The sequence below is a fragment of the Dipodomys spectabilis genome, unplaced genomic scaffold, assembly GCF_019054845.1.
Source record: "Dipodomys spectabilis isolate Male_0828 unplaced genomic scaffold, ASM1905484v1 ptg000004l, whole genome shotgun sequence".
NCBI lineage: Eukaryota > Metazoa > Chordata > Mammalia > Rodentia > Heteromyidae > Dipodomys > Dipodomys spectabilis.
The window spans coordinates 12,876,518-12,891,042 of NW_024870681.1; the positions used below are offsets into that span (position 1 = coordinate 12,876,518).

Here is a 14,525-nt window from a genome sequence, read left to right on the forward strand (position 1 = left end):
CTTTAAAAATATTCTCTTCAAATAGTCATATTTTGAAGTTACTGGGACTTGGACATATGGAGTGTGAAGGACATGGTTCAGTTTTTAATGGCTATAGTTACCTTTCTTTCACTCATCTAAGTATCTTTCTTACAGATGGTTGCCAATGGTTCATGTCTGTAATCTTAGCTATTTTGGAGGCTGAGATCCAGAGGGTGACAGTTCAAGGCCAGCTTGGGCAGAAATGTCTAAGAGACTCCATCTTTAAAAACAAAAAAACCTTGTAAAAGCAGTGCTAGAGGTGTGGCTCAAGTAGAAGAGCACCAGCTGAACAAGCATGAGGTCCTATAGTACCAGCAAAACCAAAATTAAAAAAAAAATTAAATGTAAAGCTTAGGAGCTAATGCTGAGTTTATGAGAATGTAAAAACCAAAACATAGGCCTGCATCAGGTACATGTAAAAATAAATCTATGCTGGCGCCAGTGGCTCATGAATGTAAGCCTAGCTACTCAGGAGGCTGAGATCTGAGGATCACAGTTCAAAGCCAGCCCAGGCAGGAAAGTCCGTGAAACTCTTATCTCTAATAAACTACCAGAAAACCAGAAGTGGCGCTGTAGCTCATGTGGTAGAGTGGTAGCCTTGAGCTGAAGAGCTGAGGGACAGCGCCCAGGCCCAGAGTTCAAGCCCCACGACCGACAAAAAAAATAATTAAATTTAAATAAATAAATAGATCTACTTCCCACCTAGGTGGCAATTTAGGATTTATTAAAAGACATTCAGAAAACTTGGCTTTAGTGACAGTCAAGTCACTAGGCAAGAAAAATGTAAAAGCCAAGATTCACTACACCACTCAACGGTCATTTTCTTGAACAGCTGACATACCAAGTGATTATTCTGCCATGAAATGATGTTTCTAGGCCTCTCTATTAGGACTCTGCACCCTTCTCCAAGCTTGTTGAGGCCAGCTCTGGTCAGAGAATCTGCATTTTCACAAGCACCAACCTACCCTACACAGTCTGCAGATCTCAGTCTCTGCTCTGACGACAGGCTTGCTCTTCACCCAGGGGAAGAGCCATGTTCATCTATGCAAAACTGAACACAGCTTTATTTTATATGCAGTGCAGTATTATATGCAGAAAAACCATTCTTTGTCACACTGATGATCAATACCCTTTTTTGTTTGATCTATAACTAAAAATCTGACAAATCATTTATCTATTTAAAATAAACCCAAAAGACTCCTATAGGAATCAAATTAACAGTTATCTCCAAGCAACACATTTTCCCCTCTTCACTAGTTAAATCAGTATCTACTGATGGAGAGATGAAATGTGACAATGATATTCATTAACAAGACTAACCTTTTCCTTTTAAGTACAAAGACTGACTTTGAATGGCAGATAGCTAATCTTGACTACCTGCCATCAAGCACTAAAGGTAAGCAACCAAGAGCACTATGGAAATTACATTCTTCTGTAAAGATCAGCCACACAACTTGTGTGACTTTAGTCCAAGACAATGGAGAAGCAGCCTGTGAGGGCCTTGCTCCTTGGCCATACACCAGCATGCTTCTCTCTGTTAATTCTGTGGTCTTTTCTCTACTGGCTCCATTTAACCTGGTCTTCCTGGCTCAGGGTAGCTATTTGGCTGGACTGTAATGATTACAGTTCCAAAGGTGCTAATTGTGTCCAAGGGAAACACGCAGCTAACAGACATGTTCTCCTGGTACGCAGGTCTTTCAGTAGGCTGCATATAGATATATATGCTTTAATAGCAGACAGTGCTTTGGTCTTCTTTAGCCAGAGACTCCTGGCTGTGGCTATCTCTTTTTCAGGTGGGTCCTCATGTGTGCAGCAATTGCACCTGCTATTTCTGCATTTTTCTTGTTCTGGCCAAAATAATCTAGAAATTCGCCATCTGGTCCAATCAAGTACATTATTATTGTATGATCCACCTGCAAAGAGAAGGGAGGAGTATGTGACATAAGGGTTATTGAAGTGAGCCAATGAATACATAAACAGGGTAAGTTTTACATTCATGCGTAGCCATAGTAATATCTATTATTTATGCAATAGGCTTCTAAGTCTATTACAGGAAATGAACACCTATGGACATCCAAACTCTATGTTGCACTGATGACTATTGCTTAAAATGTCAGTTACAACTTGGTTTGTTTGGTTCAATCCTTAAATATACTCACCCACAGAGCTGCTGAGAGAACAGCCCCCTTAATGGTTGCTACAGGCTTTCATAATGTGTTCAATGCTTGAGTAAGGCTGGTTTGGAAATGCTTTAGATTTTTGAGGGAAAGTGTCACATCTGAGCCCTTTTCTACATTATACAGAGATGCCAATTTGAAAGTGTTGAAAAAAATTAATTTCCATAGTAAGTTCTCAGGTAAGCTTCTATGTTTTAGAAAGAACTGGTTCTCATTCATTACTACCTAAATTGAGCATATGTTTTATGAGAAGCCATGAAATTAATAGTTTTAATTATATAATCTACAAATCTTAATACAATATTTAATGCCCGCATTAGTAGTTCAAACGAAAACTAGAAGATGTGTTTTTGTCCTTTAATTAATTTTTACAGGTTGCACTGACAACCAATCCTACTAGAAGCACATTGGAAACTCCTCAGTGGCCAGGAATGCTATACTTTGAGCTCTTTTCAACGTATCAAGATCTTAAAGTGTTCCCAGCTCCAACTTAAGTTTAGTCATTAATCTTTTTAGTTAGCTACTTCCAAAAAAAATCTAGTTTTAAGAGACAAGATTTAGCATTTTAAGCCCTTGGCATCTCTTGCAGGCTCAACTGCTATTTGGGAAGACAGGAAGAAAGGCAGGAATGTGATCACACATACCAAACTGGAGACACTCCCCCAAATATGCTCAACACACATTACATGTCTGTGAGGTTATATCATACACACACACACACACACACACACACACACACACACACACACACGTGTGTGTGTGTGTGTGTGTGTAGATAGCAGATGGAAAGAACTACTTGTCTGTCCCATAAGGAAAGAATGCTGCTGAGAGCTCAGACAGCTGGTGACTTCATGTGTTGTGGAGAATTTACTGCAGGGAGCAGAAAAGGGATGGATGTTTCTCCACAATTTGACAGAGGAATCAGAATTAATTCTCCGGTTCTCCTCCAAGCCCATATTCTGCTGCTCACATCTCTTGCCTCCACTTCTCCCTTTCTTTTTTTCTCTATTTTCTTTCTCTCTTAAGAAACAGAATTGTAGTGTGTTGGGCTCTTTTTCAGAGTAGTCTCAATATAATTTTTTTCTAGTATCCAATAAAAAGTTCTATCTCTATCAAACTTTTCAGTGGTCACATATTTGGGCTATGGCTATAGCCAGTGGACGTACAGAATTCTTATCATATCATATAGAATTCTTTAATGAATGAAACTTGCAATGACTGAAAAGTCCTGTCACATGTCATCTCAGCCCTATCCAAACACAACTTTCTGAAGAAGGTTACATAACGACACAGCAAACCTAGCATGTATCTAACTTATCTAATTCAAAGACTTTTCGCACCACGCTGTTTCCATCCTTCCCTACTCCCACTGGAGAAAAGCAAATCAAGTGTTTTATCATACGTTTCTTGTCTAAAAAGGTTAACATGCATACTACACTTAAGGGTATCTGGGCTGCCAGTTTCTTGTGAACTCCTATACTCTGTATTTACTACTCTTCTAAGTAAGCTATCTACAGATCTCCACTAAGTAACAGAGTATCTTACTTGCATTTTGTTAAAAAATATATTGATCATTGGTGTGTATCAGCATAGACACAGGTAGCTTTTACAAAATGGCTGCTTGGCTTTCAGTCCCTTCTCTTTACTAATAATGCTTCAGGGTCCATCTGTAGGAGGGATTTCCAAAATTGGAATCTTTAGACCAAAGCAGCTGACAGACTGCCCTCTGTTAACAACGCATGGGAAGTGCGGGTGGTTTCTGACCTGCTTCCATAGTACATTTCCTGCTGATCCAATTTTGACAATATATTTTACAATAGATTTTTCAACTAACTGATAAAAATTAGCATCTCACTCATTCACATTTATTATGAAACTGAGCATCTTCTCCTAACTTTGAAAGCCATTTATTTGTGTTCTTCTTTTGAAAAGCATCTTAATACTTATATTGGATCTGTTATGTATAAGAGTGCACAGGTTTTTTTTTTTAAGGAATCTCAAATATATGGCATGCCCAGCTCATGTTATCACACTAAAGATTCCATACAAAAGCTAGTTTACGTTTTGTTGCTGTTGTCTGATACTATGAAAATGTCATTCCATTATGACTCAAGATTTGTCTTTAAGGGAGCACACCATTCCTTGAAGGCCCTTAAATCTTAGATGTTTTCCATACCATTCTGCACATGAAAATTTGTGGTCTCCCACAATTAATGAAAACCTAAGACACCAAGAGTGTCTCCCCCTATTGGTTCACTTAGCAAATGTACAGCAATGAACTCATTGATTATTATATATCAACACAGATAGGGTTTAAGATGTACTCAAGAGAGTCAAAGTATCCATAAGATTTATTTTTTGCATGTAGAATTTTAAGATTAAAAAATTAAAAATTGTGGCCTGAATTGCCTAAGTTATATGTGAAATGTCAGGTACTAAAGCTGTTTGGTTTGTCTATAACCTTGCTGGCACCTAACTGTCCATGCTGACAACAGACAGACAACATGAAAAGTGCGAGTTCTTGCTACATTGAGACTACCCAGCAGTGACTACAGAATTGTCAAGGGACAGTTGACAGAACAATCAGACATATGACAGCAGCTGGATCCAAATCTCATTCACTGGTGAGCAGTGCTTTAGTTTCAGTAAAACTCTCCTAACACATAGAATGTCTTTAATTTGCTCAGTTTTATCTGTAAAATTTTTTTACTGAAAAATATCTTACTGACAGAGTTAGAAGCTATAAAAACAACAGACTAAGGGGTATTAATTTGTGAACACCATTTAGGAAAATTCATTTAAGGCTTGAAGTCAGACCATCCTGACTCCAGTTGGTCAGTTAAGATCAAAACTAGTTACAGGGGCTGGGAAGGTGGCTCAGTGGTAGAGTGCTCGCCGTGCATGCATGAGGCCCTGGGTTTGATTTCTCAGCACCACATAAACAGAAAAAGCCAGAAGTGACGCTGTGGCTCAAGTGGTAGAGTGCTAGCCTTGAGCTGAAGGACAGCGCCCAGGGGCAGAGTTCAGGCCCCACGACCAGAAAAATAACAACCCCCACCCCCCCAAAAAAAACCTATTTACATTAACTCTGCCTAGAAATACAGAAGAACTAAGTGCCAATACCTATAACCCTAGCTATTCAGATATCTGAGACCTGGTGGACCGCAGTCCAAGCCCAGTCTGGGGAGAAAAGTCTGAAAGACTCCATCTCCAATTAGCCAGCAAAGAGCCAGAGTAGAGCTGTAGATCAAGCGGTAGAACTCTAGCATGTGTGAACAGGTAAAGAAGCTTGAGAAAGCCTTTTTCCATGGTTTCCTCTCTTGGCTGGTGCAGCAAAGAAGCTGCACAAGGGTCTGTCCACTTTCCTAAAGGATTTCCTTAAGAATTCTTCCTGAAGGAAGATTTTTCTCTTATCCTTTTTTCTCATAATTCAAGTTTCTCAATGCTACGAGGCACCAGACCTGGGAGGCATGATTACTGTGTGGGCTTAATTAGGGCAGAAGGATCAAGATTACTTTTAATTTAGGCATAGCCCATGGGGGAACATAATGTGCTCTTCAAGAATTTGCAGTAATCTCAGGTTTCCTTTCATCTTGGAAGCTGTGTGAGTATTTCAGATCTAGGAGCCAGCCACAAATTACAAATGGAGTGTGTACTTACTATGTAGTCCTCGTCTTCATCCTTGGGTCCAGGGCTATAATACACTCTATATGCTTTGGCCACTTGATCAATCTCCTTTTTGGTGCCAGTCAAGCCAACAAGCTTGGGAGAAAACTCTAAATTCAAAAAAGAAAACAGTACTTACTAGACACTACGTTGAAAATGAACTATACAACTTATAGATAGGGATGAGAGGGAAAAACTAGGGAGAGTAAGGGAAGAGGTGACACTGTCCAAAAACAAATGTAATCTTTCCCTGACTTATGCAATTATAATCCCTTGAACATCACTTTTATAATAGCAATAAAAATATAAAAAAAGCAAAAAATGAGAAATAAACAAGTAAAATAACACCTCTACTTAAAAAGTAATAAAGCAGCCATACTTTTACTTCTTTCCTGAATCCCCAAACACTTGATTCAAAAAAAAATTCATATAGAAAAAATAACAATTCCCCTCAATAATGTATGTTTCATCTTTTTATGGCATCTACCAAGTATCTGTACTGAATTCATTATTGTTACTTAACTAACCTTTATAGTTAGTTTTAAAATACATATAGTAGGCCATCCACTGGTGGCTCACACCTGTAATCCTAGCTACTCGAAAGCCTGAGATCTAAAGATCACAGGGCCATCTGGGGTAAGAAAAGTCTGTGAGATTCTTATCTCCTGATAACTAGCAAAAAAAGCCAGAAGTGGTAGAGCACCAGGCTTGAGTGAAAAACACTAAGGAACAGCACCTAGGTCCCAAGCAAGCCTTAGTTAAGATACAATGAACTTATATGAGAAGAAAATTCTGATTCACAATTAATATAGCACAGCAAAGTATCTGCATCTTTTTCTTAGTACACAATCTCCACAATCTTAATACAGGTATCATGTTCTACTTGTGTGACAAAAGCTGAATAATAAATATTCATCCTTTCAAATCAGCAATTGTTAATAAACTAAGGGCTAGGGTAAGCAACTAGGACTAAAGGTAAATCATTGATAAATCATGTATGTACTGATTCTGGAATTTACATAGGTGGAAGTCACTTAAAACAACTGGATTTATCTGGTAACTAAAATGACAACCCAACATTCAATAGTAGCATCTTTTTCCAAATGTACACAACCCAATTTTTGTTCTTTAACTCATTCTAAACTAGAAAATGACTGAAGCAAAGAAAAAGCAGGGGTTTGTCTTTGCTTTTCAGTCTTTGAGGAAGTAATCAGAGGTGAAGAAAGACTGGGTTAGTGCACATCCAATATTGTTTTATTTACCAAATTGCAAAATGGCAATATTTTCTTACATACTAACTTAAAAATTTCAAGCACTCAAGATGCAACTAGTAGTGTTTATTTGCTGTTGAAGAATATAAACATAAAGGTTGGCATTTAAGTATAGCTACTCAGAGGTCTCTTCATTTAGAGCTATTATGATTTAATGTGACAGAAAACAATTGGTTAAATATCATGCAAATTATAGATTGTGTATTAGGTCACTTATAAATAGCTGGTTTGTAATGCTTTAGAAAAAACTATTATTTCCAATATTTCTGACAAACTTGCAAATTATAGACATAAATTATGCAGCTGGGTCCATTTGTTCTGTTGATTTCACAAGGTTCTGCAAGGTTGAAATGAATTGATACCTTTAAAGCTGCAAGGAGTGGTACAGAAGGATCATGAGTTCAAGGCCAGCCTAAGCTATTCAGCAGGTTCTAGGTCAGCCAGACTGGGATACAGGGTAAGGCCCTGTTATAAAACAACAACAACAACAACAAAAACACTGCCCCATAAAAAGCTGCAAAAACTAAATAGGATATAAAGTATCATTAATAAAACCTACCTTTCACATAATCTGCGATAGCTTCTTTTGTATCCCTTTCTGGGTCAATGGTGATGAAAAGCGGAGTTAAATTTGGCAGAGTTGGAATACTATCTGAAAGAAAGTCCCCATCAGTACATGGTAATACTGGAAGGGAAAAGACAAAGCAAACCAGCAATGACAGGGGAGTGCAGCAAGTGCTACAGCAAAGCGTCAGGGTGACACAGGGCCCCTGAGATCTGAGCTGAGAGAATGGAGAAGGGGATAGAGGAGCAGCGCCACATGCTGTCTATGCTAGAACCAATCCAATCCAATCTAATACCAGGCTGGCATATAAGTACTGGTATCTATAGTATACGCTATGTTTGTACTTTCTTCTTTATCCCATTTCAAGGGCAAGATAATACTCTTCATAAGGAGAGAATACCCTCAAACAATTCTGAAAACAATGATTCTAAATGGCATTAATTAAAGACGACGGATCATTCCCAATATCTAAATGTAACCATCAGGCACTAGGGAAAAGGCAATAGGTAGTCTGCAATACAGGAAGGCCCGGGCCACACTGACTCTTTGAAGTGACTAAGCATCAGAGCAAGCTTCTCCACCAGAGGGTAGGGAGTAAGGCCAGAGAAAGCAAAGCAACAAGCTGAACGCTGAGATTCATGTTCTTTCAGACTAACAACGTACAATGGTCCCCTGCAACCTAATACCGGAATGTAAAAAACCACATGACATAAAGTAAGCATCAACAGTGTAGAGGTAGTGATGCTTTTCTTACCTATTTCATCCACAACTTGAATCATTTTTTCTAGTTCTTCTGGACAGATATCAGGGCAATGAGTGAAACCAAAGTAAATCAGTACCCACTGACCCAGGTAATCCTTGTCAGTTTTGGGCTCTCCAGCATGAGTTGTGAGGGAAAATGGTCCCCCAAGTAAAGGCTTTCCAATGCTTCGCTGCCGTTCCTTCTCCAGCTCTTAAAAGAGACACATATACAAACACAGTCATTCTGGCCAGAGCTAATCAAATATTGGCGTATTGTAGCACTATACTAAAACTGGAGGAAGGGGAAATAAAATATAGAAATACTCCTAGTTTTCAGGAAGCTAACAAGAATCTTTTCCAAAACCAAGCATAAATAAAACAAAATGCTACGATACTGAGTAAGTACTATGAAATGGTAAAAATACTTTCCTCTTTAAAAGCAGTTCAGTGGTAAACCATTACAATGTAAGGCTGCTGTGGGGTAGGAAGGAGTCACAGTGGCCTACAGCAGATGCTTCAGTAGGCAGGGGACCCTGAGCCTGACATATTGAGGAGGCAGGGGAAGTGGCAGTAGTGACTGGCCTTAGCTATGTACAGGGTATTGATGAAATAAAGGAAACGGAGATCTTTGGAGAAAGTGTAAGATGAGCTTGTTTTTCAGTAATACGGGGTCTGAATACAGGGCCTTGCATTTTCTAGGTAAGTACTCTACCATTTTGGACATACCCTCAGCTTTCTACTTCAGTTATTTTTAGGGTAAAGTCTCAGCTTTGCCTGGGCTGGCCAAGGAACCATGATTTGCCAGATCTCCACCTCTCAAGTGACTGGGATTGGAGATGTCTATCTTTTTAGGCAGAAGGAAGGAAAAACTCAAATAATATTGGAGACAAAGAAGCCTGCCTGAAGAGTCTCTCACTAGCTAAGCTGGGTACTCTGAGTATCAACATAAAGAAAATAATGGATCATAACTCATGGGATATATAAAAAAAGCTATGAGTCCATACTGAAATAAGTTCAGAGATTGATGGGAAATAGGACATGCAAATATACAAAACCAAATACATACTTGTAATCATAACTTTTCAAGAAGCCTAATAGACATCATAATCAAATGACTACATTATCAGTAATGGGACAAGATGAAACCAAGAGGCGCCTGACTCGATGCAATAATGGGCTACAGCATTCCTTTTCTGATATTCCTGCCAAAATGTTGCACCAGGAAGCATTAGACAAACCCTAACTAGGGGACACTTTATGAAATAACTAGCCTGTAATCTTCAAAGTTGTCAAGGTCATGAAAGCCATGGCAAGATCATGAAATTCCTGTAAAGCTTTAAGAGCTAGGTACAAACTGAATTAAGGAGACCAGAGTCAACTAGGAATGTGTGGCTATGAACTGGCCTCATTTGCTGTAAGAAGAATCAAGTGAGTAGTCTGATTCTAATAGATATATCTGTGCTTGTAGGAAATATACAATAAAGCATTTGGAGATGATGAAGGATCATGTCAGCAAATATTCAAATAATTTTGAACACTTTTAAGATTGTTTCATTGTAAATTTTCTTTTCTTTTCTTTGGGTGGGGGGGGGAGGGTGGGGAAGGTCCGGTCATGGTCCTGAACTCTGGGCCTGGGCGCTGTCCCTCAGCTCTTCAGCTCAAGGCTAGCGCTCTACCACTTGAACCACAGCGCTACTTCAGGCTTTTTTTTTTCCTTCTGCTTATGTGGTGCTGAGGAATGGAACCCAGGGCCTCATGCATACAAGGCAAGCGCTCTACCACTGAGCCACCTTCCCAGCCCTGTAAATTTTCTATCTAAAACAAATATTATTATAGGTAAAATTCAAGGAAGTTGCTTATTTTAGAATTGTTAGAAGAAGCTTGTGTATTTAAATCTACTTCCTTGTGCAACTAAAAGAATTTAGTAAGTGTAACATTATACCAATAAAATTATAATTGTTATACAACTGTTATTCAAGAGTCATCTACCTATACTTTATTTATATGCAACTCATATTGTCCTATGAATTCTCATGCCCAGATGTATATATTTTCCTTTATCTAAGAACAGTATCAGATTTAAATAGTATGTTTAAGATTTACTGGAAACTTCTAAACCAAATCTTAAAAACTTTTGAACAGTCACTACGTTTCAGGATGCTACATCAGATCAGTATGCTGGCCCTCCATCATTCAGGTTTATAGGATCTACCTATACTAAGATCCACATTTGGCGACTTAGGCAGTCTTCACAAATCCTAAGGGGAGAGGCCGTCCCTTAGTACTAACCTGAGATTTTCTCTCTGGACTGGCAGAAACTTATGTAGAAAAACTCTGTATTTGTCTGTTCCCTGTCACCTGCACTTCTAGGACTGGGCTAAATTTTATTCATCTTTGCATTCTCTGGACCTCATACTTCCACATTCAAATCTGTTCATGTCTTTAAAGACTTACAGCTTAACAAAATTTAAGTATATATCTAGATCTAGGAAAAGTAAAGTGTCAATAGAACATGTGAAATTAAAAAACTTTAGTTTTTAGTATAGTTTTGTGCTTCTCCCTACTCAGTTTCTAACTATGTACCTATAGCTACACAGATATCCTTTTATCCATTTTATTAGCATATACTGACTGTGCAAATAGGTGAAATTTTCATATTTGTATCTCAGTTTCTAACTATGTACCTACTGCTACACAGATATCCTTTTATCCATTTTATTAGCATATATTGACTGCGCAAAATAATAGGTGAGGTTTTCATATTTGTATATTCACCCTTTCCATTACCAGTCTTATCTTCCCTCCTTCCCCCTTGTCCTTTTCCACATCTTAACAATTCCCCTCAATTCTACTGATTAGGGAAATCACTAGCTATTTATCTTTCCCAGTCCTGGCTTACTTTGCTTCACATGATAACTCTGTTTCACCCATTTTCCTTCAAACAATATTAATTTCAGTCTCCAATGTGGTTAAAATTTGATATATATGAAATGACTATATAAAATGTTAATGTAAGAGGAAACTGGGTAAAAAGTATACTGACAATCTTCTATATCATCTCTGCAAAGTTTTAATAAATCTTATACAAAGAAAAAAAGATGTCAGTCTACAGTCAGGAAATATTTTATTCAGATCTACCAGATATGCACTTACTCTCTGTCTTTTCTTTTTTGAAGTACTTCATTCCAGCCAATAATGCTCCTCCAACAGCAAATGTGAATGCTAAAGACTTCCAAGAAACAGGCTACTGGGGCAGAGATTTCAAAAATAAAATATTAGAAATAAACATTTAACCATGCTAAATATTGCAGGAATTTTTAATATACAGGTGCACAGGCCATGATCTTGTTGAATATGAAAAATGCTTCTGTTTATTGCTAAATAAGAAAATGCTGACAGCGGATACGGTTCTATCTGAGCTCTAGAGACAGTTACAAAGACACTCATTTCCAGAGGAAATTTCCCCACATTAGTTTCTGTTCCTTCAGAAAATCAACCAAAAGAAAGGCATGTATTATGACTGTCACTATGTGTGAACCTAACTACAATGACGATTTAAAAAATAATTGCTGGGCACCAGTGGTTCACACATGTAATCCTAGCTACTCAGGAGGCTGAGATCTGAGAATCACAGTTCAAAACCAGTCTGGGCAGGAAAGTCTGTGAGACTCTTATCTCCAATGAAACACCAGAAAACCAGAAGTGGCGCTGTGGCTCATGTGGTAGAGTGCTTGCCTTGAGCTGAAGAGCTCAGAGACAGCGCCTAGGCACAGATTTCAAGCCCCAGGACAGACCAAAATAAAAAACAAAAAACAATTAATTACCAGCATGTGTTGATATCAGGTATGTAAATAAGCCATAAAATGTGGTCAATGCGGGGCTGAGAAGGTGGCTCAGTGGTAGAGCACTTGCCTTGCATGCTCGAGGCCCTGGGTTCGATTCCTCAGCACCACATAAGAAAAAAGCCGGAAGTGGCGCTGTGGCTCAAGTGGTAGAGTGCTAGCCTTGAGCTGAAGAGCTGAGGGACAGCGCCCAGGCCCAGAGTTTAGGCCCCACGACCGGGGACCAAAAAAAAAAAAAAAAAAGGTCAATGCCCAGAATAGCCAATGTAATAGGAAGTATGTCTAGAAGTGGGCTCCCCCCTCCCGTGATTGTTTTACTGGGGGGTGGGGAGTTGAAGGTAGGACTTCTAACTTGCAAGATGGAGTCTCAAACACTTGAACCCTGTCAAACACTTAAACCCTGCCCCCAGATCTTTTTCAATTCTATTTTTCAGGTAGCCTGGTGGGTTTTTCCTTGGTCTCATCTAAGCTATCCTCACACCTATGGCATCTCCACTTAGCTGGGATGACAGATGCTTATCATGGATGGTTTGCTAAGATTAGGGTCTCCATAATTTTTTGCTCTAGGTAGCTTGGGAGACTGAAAAGTCTCCCAAGTAGCTGGGATGGCAGCCTTATGCCATTGCCCGACCTAAAAGTGAGGCTTCTTACAAATTGCATGAGTTTTACTTCACTGCATTTTCAAGTCCTAAGGCAGGTAAGACCTAGCTCATTAACCTTATCCTCGCTCAGAGAACTCAATTACCTACCACTACAGTAATGGCTCTAAATTCTTTTGTGTGAGTACTAGAACCAGACAACAGACAAGAAAAAGGCAAACAACCTGCAACTACTATCTACTTTTTGTTTCAATTTCAAGGTATACATGGGAGATTCAAATGACAGAAATTCTAAGTAATGACTCTTTAATCACAGTAAAGTTAAGACAGGGACCCGTAAGAAAACAAGAATAGAAAACCTGGCACAAGTTAACATCCAAACCTCCGTATCTAATCCATGTGGAGAAGCAGTAGGTTCTAAAGCTTCCTTGAGGATTGGGAGAGAAAGCAAACCCGGAAACACAGACCTGATTCCAGGGACAGATGAGAAGTTCCTTCAAGTCCAAATTTCCAAGCAAAAATCACAAGCCCTTTGAGAGCTACTCATTCATGAAAAGCATTTCGGGGTGTCTCACAGAAAGGAGAGTCTCAGAAGGTGAAAGGTGTGGCAAGGATTTTAATAGAAGAGGATCGGAGTCAGAAGAAACAGAAACATTTCCTCGCTTGATGCAGGATATGGGAATTCAAGACTCGAAATTGCTATCCCTGACTGTAGCTGTTCTAATTTTTTGAGCAGAGACAATATCTAGCAAGGTCGTATCTGGCAAGCCCTAGTGCTTAGGACAAAGGTTTTTTTTTTTAGGGGGAGGCGAGCCCAGTCAGGCTCAACCTAAGATACCTTAACCTTCAGGACCTCCTTTTGTCAGATATGCCTTTCATTCCTTCTGTCTTTCCGTCATTCGGGAATGTTTCCCAGAGGTGGTTTTTTTTTTTTTTGTTTTTTTTTTTTAAATTATCTTTTTACTATTTCAAAAGAGAAGGCAAGTTTGTAAAACCCCTCCAATGTCTCAGTTCTTAACATCCAAGAGTAGGTGTGGCGGGAGCTGGACTGATTCCCCACCCCACCCCCCAGTTAAATTCTGGGTCTGATCTTTTTGACATGAGTTTTATAAAAAAAAAAATAAATAAACCTCGTGTCCCGTCTCGTGGATCCTACCTGGCCCACCACGACCCAGGTAGGCAGGCCAGGAGTTCTCGCGTCTCAAGATAAAATGGGAAGGATACGCCAACCGGCCTGCGTGACCAGGGCGCCCCGGGGAAACACTCACCCCGGGCTTGGAGGGACGAGTCGGGTCCCTGCGGCCCCCCGGCTCCTGCCCCGGGGAGGCCGGGGGCGGCGGCAGGCGGGTCCCGAAGGGCCTGCTTCCCACGGTACCACCGGGCCGCGCGGAGGCTCGCCGCCCCCCTTCCAGCCGCGGGCGGCACTGGCTCATCCAGAGTCTGCCGGGCCTCTCTGCCAGACCCCAAAGCCCACATCTGCTCTGCCAAAGCTGGACCCCGGGAGGCCGCATCATGCGGCCGGCTGCTAAAGCCAGCCCCGCCATGAGCCGAAGCGGAGGAAACCGCGTCTCCTTTGACCCGCCCCGCCACTTCCGGCGCGGCTTCCGCTTCCTCCGGAAGTTGGGCGAGGCCACTCTAGCTCT

At 40.0% G+C, this 14,525-nt stretch overlaps 1 protein-coding gene across 1 annotated transcript; it reads right to left on the reverse strand.

Moving 5' to 3' along the window:
* Positions 1-724: 724 nt before the first annotated feature.
* On the reverse strand, positions 725-14,441 carry LOC122117221 (protein SCO1 homolog, mitochondrial). The gene is made up of 6 exons (XM_042690924.1): positions 14,151-14,441; positions 11,595-11,685; positions 8,455-8,652; positions 7,695-7,787; positions 5,859-5,974; positions 725-1,934 (listed from the first exon to the last, which is right to left on the reverse strand). Exons 1-6 carry the CDS (start codon positions 14,424-14,426, stop codon positions 1,800-1,802), a joined length of 909 nt encoding a protein of 302 aa, XP_042546858.1. The 5' UTR covers positions 14,427-14,441; the 3' UTR covers positions 725-1,799.
* Positions 14,442-14,525: the final 84 nt, after the last annotated feature.